General features: G+C 46.6%; 1 protein-coding gene across 1 annotated transcript in view; it reads left to right on the plus strand.

Annotated features, from left to right (window-relative positions):
• Window positions 1-8,490: 8,490 nt before the first annotated feature.
• The window catches only part of NAP1L4 (nucleosome assembly protein 1-like 4), a 46,936-nt gene continuing 38,877 nt past the window's right edge, over window positions 8,491-16,549 (plus strand). The window contains exons 1-3 of the mRNA XM_015425896.1: window positions 8,491-8,585; window positions 13,145-13,178; window positions 16,261-16,322. Coding sequence (XP_015281382.1) covers window positions 13,165-13,178; window positions 16,261-16,322 — 76 coding nt within the window. The 5' untranslated portion in view covers window positions 8,491-8,585; window positions 13,145-13,164. The remainder of the gene's footprint in view (window positions 8,586-13,144; window positions 13,179-16,260; window positions 16,323-16,549) is intronic.

Raw genomic sequence — 16,549 nt, forward strand, 5'->3', positions numbered from 1 at the left:
CTAGGAGTACACCTGCTACAATTCATTTCCAGAGACTCCATAAACGGCATGCCCTTTTTATGTGAAAAGAACCAGTCTCCTTCCTGAGAGGCAGCGACTAAAGAGAGGATGCTTGGCAGCAGGGGTCATTTCCTGCAGGAGCGCACAGGAGCGGAGCTCCGGCAGTAAAGAGCCCAGGGGGGCGAACACATGCAACAAGCCCCACCCCCTGCTCCCAGGAGCCCTCAGTCAGAGCAAGAAGCAGCCAGGTAAGTTGCAGAGCCCCCCCCCCCAGTCCAAAACAGGCAAGTGGAACCTTTAAGACCAATTATAGCTAGCAATCCAAAACAGTCCAGTGGAGCCTGAGCGGTGGGTGTTGCCTTCTGACACACTTCCGGTGATGTCAGGGGGTGTGGCATATGCAAATAAGCTATGCTAATGAGCTCCTGCACCTCTTGTTCTACGAAATGGCCCCTGCTTGGCAGGGAAGGAGAACAGTGGTTTTGGAAAACAAGAAAAATCTGCTCATTTTTATTTCACCATGGCATTCTGCAGTGCTTGAGTCTCTTGGCATCTTCTCCTGTGCCGCAGTGTGAGTGGAGTATCAAATTATTGTTGACGGCCGCTGATGGTCACTGCCTCTGCCCTTCATAAGAACATAAGAGATGCCAATGTTGGATCAGGCCAAAGGCCCATCCAGTCCAACACTCTGTATCACACAGTGGCCAGAAATACCAGTGCCATCAGGAGGTCCACCAGTGGAGCCAGGACATTAGAAGCCCTCCCAATGTTGACCCCACCAAGCACCAAGAAGACAGAGCATCACTTGCCCCAGAGCCCCTATCTAGACCTTGTGGCTAATAGCCACTGATGGACCTCTGCTCCATATGCCTAATTCCCTTTTGAAGCCGTCCATGCTTGTAGCCGCCATGCTTGTAGCTTCAAGACATCACCCTATTGAAAAACAATGTTCCCCCCAAGAAAAAGCTCTTAAACTGAAATGCACAAACATTCTCACCAGCAGAACTGGACTCAATGTTCTGTTATCTTCCTTCCGTGTTCCCGTTAAGACGGACCTGGCAAGAGCCGAGCACGCCCAGCTGTGTGCGCGTGGGGGTGTTATCTGTAGACTTAACACACCGGTCGGGATTTAAAGTTGTTGAGGCATTTTTTTTATTTTCTGCTCTGAGCAAGCATAATCTCTCTTCTGTGCAGCAAAGGTCACAAGAGTACAGCTGGCTCTCTAGCCAGTCTGATGTCACCGCTCTGCCTCCCCCCCCCCCAAAGGAAGCATCTGGCAATAATGTGAAGGCAAGAGAGTGAACCGCTTTGGAGACTTGCCTACATTTAGGTATTTAGCAGCCGAAAAGTGGAGCTGAGGAAGGCCAAGGTTTCATGTTTCTATACTACTTGATGATTGTGAAATGGGGTTGCAGGCTGTATACATTTTCCTGGGTTGCTTCACTGCTGGCATGGGGGTTGGATGTTTTCTTGCCTTCCTACAGATGATCCCTTTCTGTAAAAAGCGAAGAACATAAGAGAAGCCAATGTTGGATCAGGCCCATGGCCCATCTAGTCCAACACTCTGTCATACAGTGGCCAGAAATACCAGGTGCCATCAGGAGGTCCATCAGTGGGGCCAGGACACTGGAAGCCCTCCCACTTTTGCCCCCCCCCCCCAAGCACCAAGAATACAGAGCATCACCTGCCCCAGAGTTCCTATCTATACTTTGTAGCTAATAGCCACTAATGGATCTCTGTTCCATATATTTATCTAATTCCCTCTTGAAGCTGTCCATGCTTATAGTCACCACCACCTCCCATGGCAGTGAATTCCATGCATTACACACTTTTTGTGTGAAAAGGTACTTATTTTTATCTGTTCTAACCCACCTGCTCAGCGATTTCATGGAATGCCCACGAGTTCTTGTATTGTGAGAAAGGGAGAAAAGTACTTCTTTCTCCACCTGCTCTGTCCCATGCATAATCTTATAAACCTCGATCATGTCACCCCTCAGCCGTCGTTTCTCCAAGCTAAAGAGCCCCAAGGGCTTTATTTATTATTTATTTTATTTATTTTATTGCATTTATATCCCACCATCAGGGCGGCTTACAAAACACAGGTGTAATACAACACCACAATTAAAACAATTAAGGCACAGTGCGATTTAAAACAGTTAAGCACAGTGGGCAACTCCCAGGGATCCATCGCGACTAACATACTCGCTCCCTATTGCACATCACATTGAGTCAGAGAGGGGGATGCTATGGCCCCGATGTTCGGTGGCCAGTCAGCCTAACCCAGCGGTACTGCTTTGCAGACACCCGTTGGTGGTGGCGGCGGCGGCGGCTCCTATTCGAAAGCCTGGCAGAAGAGCTCCGTCTTACAGGCCCTGCGGAACTGTAACAAGTCCCACAGGCCCCTGATCTCCTCTGGGAGCTCATTCCACCAGATAGGAGCCGCCACCGAAAAGGACCTGGCCCTTGTGGCAGCAAGCCTGGCCTCTTTAGGGCCCGGGGTCACTAGACGGTGTTGTGACCCCGACCGAAGTGCTTTTTGGGGTTTGTATGGGGAAAGGCGGTCCCTCAGGTATGCCCTCAGGTAAGAACATAAGAACACATAAGAGAACATAAGAATCCCCCACCAATGAAGTGCCATTGCTTTGGCATAACTGCTGGCACACTAAGGAACCAGCTGTCTCTCTTACTTTGCCTAATCACTTCATCTTAGTTCTTGCCTCCTTTGTGGCCGTGACTTTTAGCTTATTCGTAGGGCTGCCAATGCCAGATTGGGAAATTTGTGTAGATTTGGGGGTGGAGCTTGGGAAGAGGAAGGATCTCAGTGGGGTATAATGTCACAGAGTCCACTTTCTAATGCAGCCCTTTTATCCAGGGAACTATCTCTGTATTCTGAAGGTCAGTTGTAATGCCAGGAGTTCTCCAGGCCCCACCTGGAGGATGGCAACCCTACACTCCCCACTACAGTGCTGCTTGGGTTGTTTGGTGTAGTGGTTAAGTGGGCGGACTCTAACCTGGGAGAACCGGGTTTGATTCCCCACTCCTCCACTTGCACCTGGCTGGATGACCTTGGGCAAGCCGTAGTTCTGATAAGAGCTGTTCTTGAAAAAGAGCAGTTTCTGTCAGAGCTCTCTCAGCCCCGCCTACCTCACAGGGTGTCTGTTGTGGGGAGGGGAAGGGAAAGGAGTTTGTAAGCCGCTCTGAGACTCCTTTGGGTAGTGAAGGGCGGGGTCCACATTGCCAGCCTTGGCACTAGGTCATAACTCCGGCTCATCCTCTTTACTTTCACTTGGCTGCCGCTATGTGACTTCTCATCACACACTTTCAGCTCAGTGGGTCCCATGCTACCTCCTGGAGATTAAAGGTTGATTCCAGGTCTGAAAAGGTCAAAGACCACTGCCCATAACTTAACAAAGCAGAAACAAGGAAAGGAAGCATTTAGGCAATTTGGGCAGTGATACTGCCATTCAAGCTTGTGGTAGTTCACCATTGGTGCAGTTTAACAACCCTCTCCTTAGGCACTATAGAGGTACCACAGGGGATGTGCCACGTACCATAGGGGATGGGAGGTTTGTGCCCCCCTCATCAAAGATTAGAGCTATGTACTACTAAAGACTGCAAGGTATTCCACAGCATTTGCTCTTTCCGTTTCAGAGCTTAAAATAACTGTTCAGCCTTTAAAATGTCAGTCTCTTTCCTAATTACTGGTTTGTCAAATGTCAGAGCATCATGATTTTACTGCATTTGTGTAGCAGTTAAAATCAATAGGTCATTGTGAATGCTGTCAACTTGCTATTTTAAGTGCAAGGCAAGTCTTCCTCATCTTTTTGATGCAATGTTTTGGAAACTTGCCTCTACTCTGAGGGTTCCAATGAGAATCTAAGCCCAACTGCTTTTTCTCTCTCTCTGAAGCTGCATTAATGCCTCTAGAGAAATCGCAGAGTCTCCCCAACATGTGAGCTATTTGGTCCAATACCAGAAGGAAATTCGCAGGGACTGTATTCCTAACCCATTGCATCTTCCCTGCTAAATGTGGTGTCACCGGGCAGGAGGAAGCATGCCTATTTTATATACAATTAAATTCTTATTTGCAGCCTATTAAAAAGCAGAAAGTATCTGGTACACTCAGAAGGCCAGGAGAAAGCAGAGCAGGCACCAGGAGGTGTTTGGTACTCACAGAAATATAGCCATAATAAACAGAAGAAGGTATTCACCACCACTCCCACAGGGCAGCCATGAAAGCGGCAAGCGTAGGGCTCACGGTTTTACAGAGCAGGCATCGGCTTCACAGCTCGGGCAGAGCGGCATATTAGGAACCGCAAGGCATTTTGATTATCAGAGCAATCCCCATCAGGTCTACTCAGAAGTCAATTCCATTTCAGTCAGCATGGCTTGCTTCTCCCAAACCCATTCTTAGGATCATAGCCTAAGAGACACAGCGGCGACTGCAGTCAGGAAACAAGAAGACACGGAAATGCCTATAACTGCAATTTCTCTCAATTTGAAAGCATTTAGCACAGCGGAATTTAGGGTAAAGGTAAAGGTTTCCCTTGCTCGGAAGCCAGTCGAATCCGACTCTAGAGTTGTGGTGCTCATCTCCCCGTTTCCAAGCCGAAGAGCCAGTGCTGTCCAAAGACATTTCCGTGGTCACATGGCTGGCACGACTAGACGCCGAGGCGCATGGAACGTTGTTACCTTCTCACTGAAGCGGTACCTATTTATCTACTTGCAATTTCTTGCTATCAAACTGCTAGGCTGGCAGGAGCTGGAACTAGAGACGGTCTTGCGGCACTCGGGTCCGGAACTGCTGAACTACCAACCTTCCACCAGCCTGCAGTTCAGTGTCTTAGCCACCGCAGCCCTTTCCATCAGGTCTACTCAGAAGTAAATTCTATTTCAGTCAGCATGGCTTGCTCCCCCAAAAGCATTCTTAGGATCGCAGCCTAAGAGACACAGCAGCAGGACAGCCTATAATCGCGCTGTCTCCCAATCTGAAAGCCTTTAGCACAGCAGGATTTACTCCGAAGTAAATGTGCACTCTGTAAAAGTGTGTTTTATCTGTGCACGAACATGTGCCGGGGGGGGGGGCCCGCTCTGCTCGCCGATGCTGCCGTCCCATGAAGTAACACTTGAGACTCAAAATGGATTGCTGTAGGAAATGAAAATCTCAACATGGATTGCTGTAGGAAATGCAAATCAGTGAGTCGGCTTCGCTGGACGAACACACCCCTTTTGTCTTCATTGTCCTTCAATGTTGGGAGCCAGCTTGGTGTAGTGGTTAAGTGCGCGGACTCTAATCTGGGAGAACCAGGTTTGATTCCCCACTCCTCCACTTGCACCCGGCTGGATGACCTTGGGCAAGCCACAGTTATGATAAGACCTGTTCTTGAAAAATGAGCAGTTTCTGTCGGAGTTCTCTCAGCCCCACCTACCTCACAGGGTGTCTGTTGTGGGGAGGGGAAGGGAGAGGAGCTTGTAAACCGCTCTGAGACTCCCTTGGGTAGTGAAGGGTGGGGGTATAAATCCAATATCCCTCCTCCTCCTTAAGAACATAAGAGAAGCCAGTGTTGGATCAGGCCCATGGCCAGCGCTCCTGCTAAGCTGTGGAAGTCTTGTGAGCAAAAATTCTACTTTGGGAGCTGCTGGCATTAAAGTTGTGAGTAAGCGATTTGGCGACTGCATGAATTGAGTTTGCTCTGGAGCCCTCCTTCCTGAGCTAAGACAAAAATGTGTGAGCTGGAGGCTAAAAAACTGTGAGCTGGCTCACGCTAACTCAGCTTAGAGGGAACACTGCCCAAGACCCATCCAGTCCAACACTCTGTCACACAGTGGCCAAAAATACCAGGTGCCCTCAGGAGGTCCTGCAGTGGGGCCAGGACACTAGGAGCCCTCCCACTGTGCCCCTCCCCGAAGCACCAAGAATACAGAGCATCCCTTGCCCCAGCCTGAGAGTTCCCATCTATACCTTGTGGCTAACAGCCACTGATGGACCTTTGCTCCATATGCTTATCCAGTTCCCTCTTATAAGAACGTAAGTGTAGCCAATGTTGGATCAGGCCAAAGGCCCATCCAGTCCAACACTCTGTCACACAGTGGCCAGAAATATCAGGTGCCATCAGGAGCTCCAGCAGTGGGGCCAGGACACTAGAAGCCCTCCCGCTGTTCCCCCCCCCCAAGCACCAAGAATACAGAGCATCCCTTGCCCCAGACCGAGAGTCCCTATCTATACCTTGTGGCTAATAGCCACTGATGGACCTCTGCTCCATATGCTTAACCAGCTCCCTCTTATAAGAACACTAGACCATTTTTTCCAGGGGAACTGATCTCTGTCATCTGGAGATCAATTGTAACAGTGGGAGATCTCCAGGTCCCACCTGGAGTTTGGCAACCCTAGGGGAACGTGTGCTGCACAGCAGGGGGTTGAAGAGAATGGTTTGATGGCTGCTGGGCCAAGATTGGCAGCAATAGTTCCCCAGAAGCAAATGGCTGGTTTGGAGGGTGTAGTCTATGGCATTCTACCTGTCTGAGGTCCCACCCCTCTGCAAACCCCACCCTCTCCAGGCTCCACCCCTCAAATCCCCAGGAATTTGTCAGCATGTAGTTGGCAACCCCATCTCCTTCCCAGCTAACCATCAACCTACCATTATCTGCCCCTTTGACTTCAGCTGACTTCTGCCCTCCCTTCTGCAGAGCAATTGTAATTTTGAGTGGTCTCCAGCCCTCACCTGGAGATTAGCAACAATGGTTCCCCATGAGGGATTGAGTGGTTTGGAGGGTGGAGTCTATGGCATTGTACCTGTCTGAGGTCCCACCCCTCCTCAAACCTCACCCTCTTCAGGCTCCATCCCTCAAATCTCCAGGAATTTCCCATCTGGAGTTGGCAACCCTATCAGGACTGGCCCCAATGTGTTTTCTCCCAAAGGCCAAAGTAGGTGACAGGACCAAGCTTAGTTGCCTACCAACAGGCATTGATGGGAATGTAGGGTTGCCAGCTCTAAGGAGGGAAATACCTGGAGTTTTGGGGGGTGGATTCTGTAGTGGGCAGCATTGGGCGGGGTGGGGGGGCGGAAGGACTCAGCAGGTATAATGTCATAGGGTCTACCCTCCAAAGCAGCCATTTTCTCCAGGGGAAACTGATCTCTGTCATCTGGAAATCAATTGTAGCAGTGGGAGATCTCCAGGTCCCACCTGGAGTTTGGCAACCCTAGGGGAAAGTGTGCTGCACAGCAGGGGGTTGAAGAGAATGGTTTGATGGGTGCTGGGCCAAGATTGGCAACAATAGTTCCCCAGGAGCAAATAGCTGGGTTGGAGGGTGGAGTCTATGGCACTGTAACCTGTCTGAGGTCCCCATCTCCCCAGGCAGCTTTTAAAACATGATCCTGGGACCTACACACCACCAGACATTCCAACTGCCTTGCGGGGGGTGGGGAGTATGAGGTGTGGAATGGAGTGAAGTCCAATCAGCTTCCATATGCAAAAGACCTTGAAGGTTCCATATGCAACTGACATTCCAACTGCCTTGCGGGGAGGGGGGTGAGTTTGAGGTGTGGAATGCAGTGAAGTCCAATCAGCTTCCATATGCAAAAGACCTTGAAACACTGGGCGGGACTGCACAAAGCAACCAGTCAACCCAGCCAGCGTCTTCTGACTGACAGTTCAAGCGTCCATACACTAAAGGAGTGCATTTTATTTATTTTAGAACTTTGGCACCCACTATTCAATTATATATAAGGAGAGATAAGAGAAGCCAATGTTGGATCTGGCCGATGGCCCATCCAGTCCAACACCCTGTGTCACACAGTGGCCAAAAATACCAGGTGCCCTCAGGAGGTCCACCAGTGGGGCCAGGACACTAGAAGCCCTCCCACTCTTGCCCCCCCCCAAGCACCAAGAATACAGAGCATCACCTGCCCCAGCCTGTGAGTCCGTATCTATACCTTGTGGCTAATAGCCACTGATGGACCTCTGCTCCATATGCTTATCCAGTTCCCTCTTGAAGCCCTCCACGCTTGTAGCCGCCGCCACCTCCTGTGGCAGTGAGTTCCGTGTGTTCATCACTCTTCGGGTGAAGAAGGACTTCCTTTTATCTGTACGAACTCCTTCCTTCGACTCTAACTCGTTCCGCGTTGGGACACAAGCGGAGCGCATTTTGCTTGGTTCAGCCGGAGCCGCTCGTCCTTGAACGTGCCCAACTTTTGTCTCCCAGACGACCGCCGTTCATCCCACCGGAGAGCCGCCGCCCTCCGTCCCCCGCCGCCCGAGCGCTCCTCCCAGGCCCAGCACAGCCCCCCTCCAGCGCCTCCACTGCGCACGCGCGTTAAACGCCAGCTCTCCTCCTCCTCCTCCCCGCCCTCCTGATTGGCTCATCCCCCTTTCCCTGCCGGAAAGTCAACATGTCCCGCGTGTGGAGCAGCCGCCGTCGCTAACCCCGGCCCAATCGGGGCGGCTCTTACTGCGCGGCGCGCCGCGGCGCCGGCCAATGAGCGGCGGCCGTCTTGAGGGCGGCGCAGCCCGACGGAGTCTGTGAGAGGGATCCGCCTGGGCGCTGCTGTTGCGGCCGTGAGGTGACTCGAGGGGGCCGGGGCCAGGTGAGACGGGGTTAGTGGGGCTGGGCCGGGGCAGGGCCGTGGAGGCAGGCTGGGTTCCTTTTTTTTTCGGTGACGGGGAAGGCTGTGGGGGGGAAAGGAGGCCGCTTGTGGTCCTATCCGGGCCCGACTGGTGAGGGAGGCAAGCGGGGCGGCCCCCGTGCGGGCACCATTTTACGGAGCGGCCTAGGCTGAGGTGGTGGCCTGGGGGTGGGGATGGTGCTGGAAGGCTTAGGGGGTTCGGAGGCGACGGTTGGGCCGCTTCTTCGCCTCGTCGGCCGCGGCCCGCCACAAGGCATGCCCCCCCGGGGGGGGGGGGGTTTTTAATCTCCGCTCTCTTCTCAGGGCGGTTCCTCGGGGCGGCCTCTTGCTGAAACCCTCCCTGCACGCGCGGCGCGTTTCTTTTCCTCCCCTCGCCCGTACCTGTCTGTAGACATGTGCTCGATATTCTCCCCTCCAGCTGGATGAGTTCTGTAGTTTAAAAAAATGACACTCTTAAGAGAGATAGGGACGGAAATCAAAGGCCACGGGGCTTGCAAGTAATCGATGTTTTTGTTTTTTTATATATACAGCTCTTGTCATTAAAAAGTTTTCTTATTAAATAAGTGTTTTTTTATAATATTGAACAATATATACAACAGGTATAGAAATCAAATGTAAATAAATAATACATAAATAAATAAACAGTACAATCTCAACACATATTAACACGCATATTAACACTATACAATAATCAACATTTTCAACCCGTAAGAGCCTTTTTTAAAAAAAAGTATAACAGATCTTTGTAATAAGAGTTGTGTGGAATCACTTCTTCTTCTGCGAGATAGTTCACTGCTGGGAACCAAGTTGCTTGAAAATCTTTTTGGTGAGAGACGATTTTACCATATATAAAGTGTTCCCAGATTTTGTTTTGCCAACGCCCGTGTCCTTTCTCTGCATTGCTCTTTTCTTCTTCTTTTTTTCTTTTGGTATTGCCGATCGCTTTACTGTGGCAGTATGTTTTATAGTCACCATCAAGATTCTGTTCACGATGGTGGGTGAACGTTTGAAAAACACTTGGTCGTGCTTCGTAAAATTTTGTGTATGGTATGGTAAATAACTCCAGGGAAAACAGTTGGGAATCTGAGCCGTTTGATGTGAGAGCTCCTGTATACCAATAAAATGCATGTAAGACCAAAAAAAAAAAAGTTTTCTTATTACTTTCTCCCCCACACACCCCCAGTAAGTAATATTTAATTTTCTTGCAACTATTTCTCTTTGGTGCCTTCCTTCTCTTCCCCACCCCTTGTTATAGATGACATACTGTTATTTTGCGGCTTGCTGGGTTGTGACTATAAACTCTGGAACGGAAACCATAATTTTCTGCTGTGGTTTGAAGCTGCTGTCTATAGCACCAGTGTGAGCCTTCTGTTTTGCAGGTTCAGGAAGGCAAGACTTGCATGGCAGAAGTTTGAAAGAGTCTGATAAATGAAAAAAGTATCTTAAATGTAAATGTGCTGCGTTAATCAGTTCAGTGAAATTTTTAAGACACTCCTCAACTGATAGTTGATTACAAATTGTTGTTTTCAAGAATTTTTGTCACTATCTTGTTGCAGAGATTGAACCTTGCTTTAAAAATTGTGGAAGCTAATCTTATCTCAGAGGATGCCTGTAGATTGTTTAGAATCTACACTGTAACTGCTGAAATCCACCCATGATAAGATCCTTTAAAGAAGGGTGCTGACTTTGTGGTATGTGGAGAGCCTCATTTTCAATGACCATCGACTGAAAGAGCCACATGACTACAGTATGCCTTCTGCATTACCCCAGCAAACACACACTATAACCTTTTAAATTACAAGAGTATCTCTGTGCATGTGGGGTTTTCTTTCCCTGCATCTCTCAAAACTCAGACAGCCCTCATCTCTCTCAAGTGAAGGGACGGGCCTTCCCCCTGTGCATTTCTTTTCTCCATGAGGCACAGCAGACGTTGTGACACAGTGAGATTTCCAGGGTGCCAAGCTAGCCCTCCGGAAAGGATAGTTAAAAAATTATTATTATATATTATTATTATTTCAGTTTCTATCCCGTTCGAACCCCCCCAGGGGTCTCTGAGCGGCTTACAGTATTGTTAATTAACCCTATCTATGGCCACATTTTCAATCGGGGTGGGGACTACCCTACTGGCACCCTGTGGAAGGAGTTGTACTTCTCACTCCTGGTTCGGCTACTGGCAATTGCTGGCTCGGCGCTTTGTTCCATTCTCCTTCTTGCGATCCTCGGTGTCGGCTGGTAGGTCCATTTGGTGCACGGCTCGTATCGTGCCACTGCAGTCAGCTTGCTCTTTTCTTGGGTGTCTGCTGTTGTGGTTTTACTGTCTGCTCAGTACTGTCTGTTCTTTTTCTTGATTTATAGATGCAGTGTATGTATTTTATGTTCCATAACATGTTTCCATTGTTGCGTAGCTTTCCCACCTCTATTTATTTGTTAAAGAGAAGATTGAAGATTCTGACAATGCAAGTTGAAGTAGACTTGCATGACATGAAGCTGTCAGCTGAACCCACTATTGCTGAACATTATCCTCAAAACAGAAGTGTTACCTCATTGTGCTCATTCACTGTTCATGCTGTCAAAAATAACCATTTTGGAGTTCTGTCCTCTTAGCAAACTGAAATGTTCTTGAACTTTAAAAAAAATTTTTTTAAAGGCTATTAGGTAAAAGTTGGCTGCTGATTATATAACTTTCTGTCTAGCCTTGTACAATCTCACTATCTGATCACTCAAAAGAAATTGTTTTTCATGACATTATTAGATCAACAGAAAGGTACTTTAGTTAACCCCAGTTTTGGTGTATGTGCTAATTATAACTGGAATGTATCTGTAAAAATTGTAATGAGCTACTTGAAGATTGAAGGTCAAAGAAGAAGGGGATGGCAAAGGATGAGATGGTTAGACAGTGTTATCGAGACAACAAACATGAAATTAAGCAAACTTCGGAGCACGACGGAAGACAGGAGGGCCTGGTGTGATGTGGTCCATGGGGTCGCGAAGAGTCGGACTCAGCTGTGCGACTGAACAACAACACTTGATGATATAGGCAATATACATATTCATTTATCTATACACAGCAGGTGATCATTGTTCAGTTCTCTTTAGTTGCTATCCTGGAACTGGGGTCAGCTGACAGTTTCAGACATTTAAAAAGAAATTAAAATTTATTTTGCTTTTTTTAGCAGCAATTATTTCTAAAAAGTCTTTTGATGTGGGCCCAGTAACTGCCGGCTTCCATGCAGGGGCACAAAAAGATGCTGCTCTCTGCTGTCCTTTCATCTGTTTTTATCACATTAGCACTGGATGTAATCACACTGGCTCCTTTCCCCCTCTCTAGCTGAAACATTGTGTAAAGCCACACAATGGCTTAGATTGGAAAAGGGGAGGAACTTTTTAAATGGTGGAGGGGAGTAGAGTTCAGCCTTGCCATTTTGAAGGAAGAGCTTAGCTCCCCATCTCCCAGTATTGGCTGCCTTGTTGGTCTGGTTCAAAGGGAGAAGCCCCCCCCCAAGTCTCCGGATGTCTTATGTGATCTCCTTCCTTGCATGTTGCAAAATAATTATTTACTTCCTAGTTTGGTGCCGTCATAGGAGCTGCGGTGGCTCAAGTGGTTAAGACGCTGAACTGCAGGCTGTGGAAGGTCAGTAGTTCAGCAGTTCAAGACCCGAGTGTGCCGCAAGACGGGGTGAGCTCCCGTCTCTAGTTCCAGCTCCTGCCAACCTAGCAGTTTGAAAGCAAGAAATTGCAAGTAGATAAATAGGTACCACTTTGGCCTCTAGAGCAAACGTGAACTCAGAGGTTTGCCACAAACTAGTAACTGAGTTTATACTGCTCAAGGAAACCAATACTAAGTCCTCCCAGGCTTGTTCACATTACACCAGGTCGTCGACTGTCTAAGTCATTGACAGTGTGTTCATAAACCAGAATTGCACCTTTTAAGCCCATTGAGCTCTGTATAAGACTGCCCTGGAATTTTTCTTTTACTGGTTCAATTAAAGACTTGTAGTTATTCTTATAATTATTTTGTTCTGCAAAACTGAAACACCAATTTAAGTGCAGTCGTGTAGAATATTTCAAAAGTATTATGTAACTCTAGAGTTAGTAGCTCCTATTTAGCTTGATTTGCTTTATATTCCAGAGGTTTTGCTAAAGTTAGGACAGTTTTTACTTTTTGTGTTGATGCTTGGATTGAAAGAATGTTACCAGCATGCAGTTTCACCAAATAGTTATGTGATGCTCGGTGATAACTCAAAAATGTACGAATATTAAGTACAAGGAATAGATTTTAGGTGGAGAGGAAGGGGAGGAAACTTTTTAATTTAACTGCTTAGAACCAGAACATTCAGGCAATATCTGTGGGAAGAGACTGTTAAAACTGCTTGTAAACGTATTCAGAAATGACTTCTGGTGCAGGTGGCTGTTGGAGAAATAATATGCAATGCATGAATTACTTTCCGAAAATTACTTTGGTATCTTTTATCAATATGCTTAAACTTTCTTTCCTAAATTTTGGGCATATTGTCTTACAGGTGGATAACCAGTCTTTCAGATGGCAGATAACAGGTTGGTTCTCTACAATCCATTTCTTGAAAGTTTGTGTTTTTGTAAGAAGCAGCTACTTTTACAAAAAAGACCTCTTACAATGTATTTGTTGACTTTGAACTGTGACTTGTCTCAGGCTGAATTTGTGTTCATGTATTTAGAACAGTTTTGCTTTACAACATAATCTTCTGTCTTCCCCCCAGCTGAGAATAGTTCTGTTCTTTTGATAGAATTTGCTCGTTCTGAAGTGTTTGCATAACTTGTTGAACATGGCTCAATTAATGGTTCCTCATCCTCTTGGAGAGTAGTGACAAATGGAGTGCCTCAGGGATCTGTCCTGGGGACTGTTTTTTCCAACATCTCTATAAATGATTTGGATGAATGAATAGAGAGAATGCTTGTTAGATTTGCAGATAATACTAAATTGGGAGGTGTAGCAAATACGGTAGAAAACAAAGCCAAGATACGGAATGATCTGGGCTAAAACAAATAAAGGCCCCGGTCACACGGAGAATTTGCCGCGCGAAAGGCACAGAGGCTGGGCGGATTTTCATGGCACAATCACACTGCAACATCTGGCAAGCGTAGCACACCCATGGCCAACCCATGGCGTGCCACCGAAGATGCACAGTTAAAAAAAGTACCTGCAAAGATCTACTAGCAAATGGTTTTCCACGGGCTGCAGACAGACTCGTTCTGCCATCCTCTTTGCAGCGCACATTGAAGGACGAAACCCCAGTGCGCCGCCAGAGTGTCTGATCGCATAATGGCGGATCAGAATGCGATGGCACAAATAGCCACGCCTCCCCCCTATGTTTTCCGGCACATGTGGCCGGGGCCAAAATGAATTTAAATGGAGATAAATGTAAAGTTCTGCATTTAGGTAGGAAAAAATCAAATGCATAATTATAGGATGGGGGAGACTTGTCTTTGCAGTAGTATGTGCAAAAAAGAACTAGGGGTCTTAGTAGACCATGCAGTGAACATGAGTCAGCAGCGTGATGTGATAGCTAAAAAGACAAACTTTGTGCTGTATCAACAGAAGTATAGTATCCAGATAATGCGAAGTGATGGTATCTCTCTGCTCTGCTCTGGTTAGACCTAACCTGGAGTATTGTGTTCCGTTTTGGGCACCACAATTTAAGAAGGATATAAACAAGATGGAATATGTCCAGAGGAGGGCAACGAAGATTCGAGAGTGCTCTGGAGACCAAGTCCTATGAGGAAAGGTTGAAGGAGCTGGGTATATTCAGCCTTGGAGAGGAAACGAATGAGGTGATATGATAACCATCTTCAAGTATTTGAAGGGCTGTCATATAGAGGATAGTGTGGAGTTGTTTTCTGTTGTCCCAGAAGGTTGGACCAGAACCAGTGGGTTGAAATTAAATCAGAAGAGTTTTAAACTGAAAATTAGGAAGAACTTCCTGACAGAGTGGTTCCTCGGTGGAACAGGCTTCCTCAGGAGGTGGTGGGCTCTCCTTTGGAGGTTTTTAACCAGAGGCTAGATGGCCATCTGACAGCAATGCTGATTCTGTAAACTTAGGCAGATCATGAGAGGAAGGGTAGGAAGGGTTGCATCAGCGCCAGTCCTGTGGCCCTTTCTTACATGCCCAGGGGATTGAATTAGATGACCCTGAAGGTATCTTCCAACTCTATGATTCTATGAATCTATATAATATAAGTGACACTCTCATACTTAAAACTGGACTTGTGGCATTCTTTCCAAAGAAGTTGACTGTTACTATTTTCAATGCATTCAGTCACATAAAGTGTCTGTCTGTTCTCAGTGTTCTTAAATTGTGAGGTGGGTTTCCCTATGTGGTAATGACAGGTGGCTCAGGAACAGGCTGATTTTCTTTATGGCTCTTCTACCTTTGTTGTTGTTGCTTGTGCTGTAGGATTGTTTTCACACATTGTGCTTTTCTGCACAGAGAGAATATTTGTTTAGGAAAACAGGTGTGTATTATATGTGACAGGCAGTGCAATTATGTGTAGCTGGTATATTTGCAATTAGAAAAACACAGACTTCTGTTGTCAGGATAGTAAACTGTAAAGTTTTACAGGTAAAGAGATTGCCTTTGTATCTTGTTGCTATACAAACAGCATTATGCGCTTGCACTATAGCTTTAGAATGCTGAACCATGCCTTTGACATGCTGATTAATTACTGTTAACTTGGGCAGCTGTCTGTAGATGACCTAATTTGTTGATTGCTTTTATGTTTAGTCATAATTTCCATTGGGTTTTGTCTTGAAATTTTATGTCTTTTATTGAGTTACAGGAGGTAACTCCTGTGACAGACACACAGAGACACACACAGAGAGAATATAAATATCATGAAAGAATAGTGACTGGTACAAGCTGAGTTCAAAATGTAAGAGTCCTACACTGTAGTTATGCCCTGCTGTTAAATGTTTAGCCCCTTTCTTCATGGCATTACCAGAAATGCTGTGTCTTTGGAGTGTATGTACAAAGTATATTGCAGGAAAACATTACAGAGGCTGATAGATGTGTATGCCTTACTCCATTTTAGTCCGACTTACTATGCATTCTCGTTCTGTATGCTGCAAAGTCTGCCTGTATCTGTTGCTTGTTCCACCCATGTTCTCAATCGCTGTTTAAAAACCGGAGTTTATTACAGTGGGGTAATGACAAAGCATGTGAATCTTTACTTTTTCTTCTGTTGGCATAGTTGATCTCTACTAAAAATGCAGCAGGTGATACTGCTACTCTGCCGAGTACTCTTGAAAACTCTTAATATTCTTCTCCTGTTAAGTTTTTTGTTGGAGATAAGCAATAATGGTGTTTGACACGAAAAAATCCTTCAGCAAGTGTTTGAAAAATGGTGTCATGGGAATCTTTTTGGTCAGGAAACAGTGTAGTGGAACTGATGCTACCTTTTTCTTTTTTTCCGTATGTACGATGTTGGAGGAAGTAACTTTCAAATCCACACACCCCACACACATATACATATACATACAAGGTCCTCTGGATGCCATGTTAGTAACTAGGGTCTCAGGTTAGCAGCAAAGTGTGTAAACATAAACTTACTGTTAATTTTAAAATATACCGTGGTGCATACTGAATATATAATGTTCTTGCAGTAAAACAGAAGATGCTCCCTCTGATTCTGTGGAAGCTGCTAAAGGTACAGGAGACAAAAAAGGTAGGTAGCCCCGACCCCTGTAAACATGTGGCCTTAGGGATAATTCGGAACTGTGTAAACTGCTCAGAGACCCTTCGGGGTTTGGAGCGGTATAGAAATCTAAAGAATAAATAAATAAATAAATAATTTGTTAAAAATATCCTGTCTGTACATAATGAATGTAAGGGCTGCCTAAAGATCTATTGTTGCTTTGGTGACTTAATAGTTTTTGATCATGGATATTTGTA

Source organism: Gekko japonicus, unplaced genomic scaffold, assembly GCF_001447785.1.
Source record: "Gekko japonicus isolate JY-2015 unplaced genomic scaffold, Gekko_japonicus_V1.1 scaffold2888, whole genome shotgun sequence".
In the NCBI taxonomy this organism is placed as follows: domain Eukaryota; kingdom Metazoa; phylum Chordata; class Lepidosauria; order Squamata; family Gekkonidae; genus Gekko; species Gekko japonicus.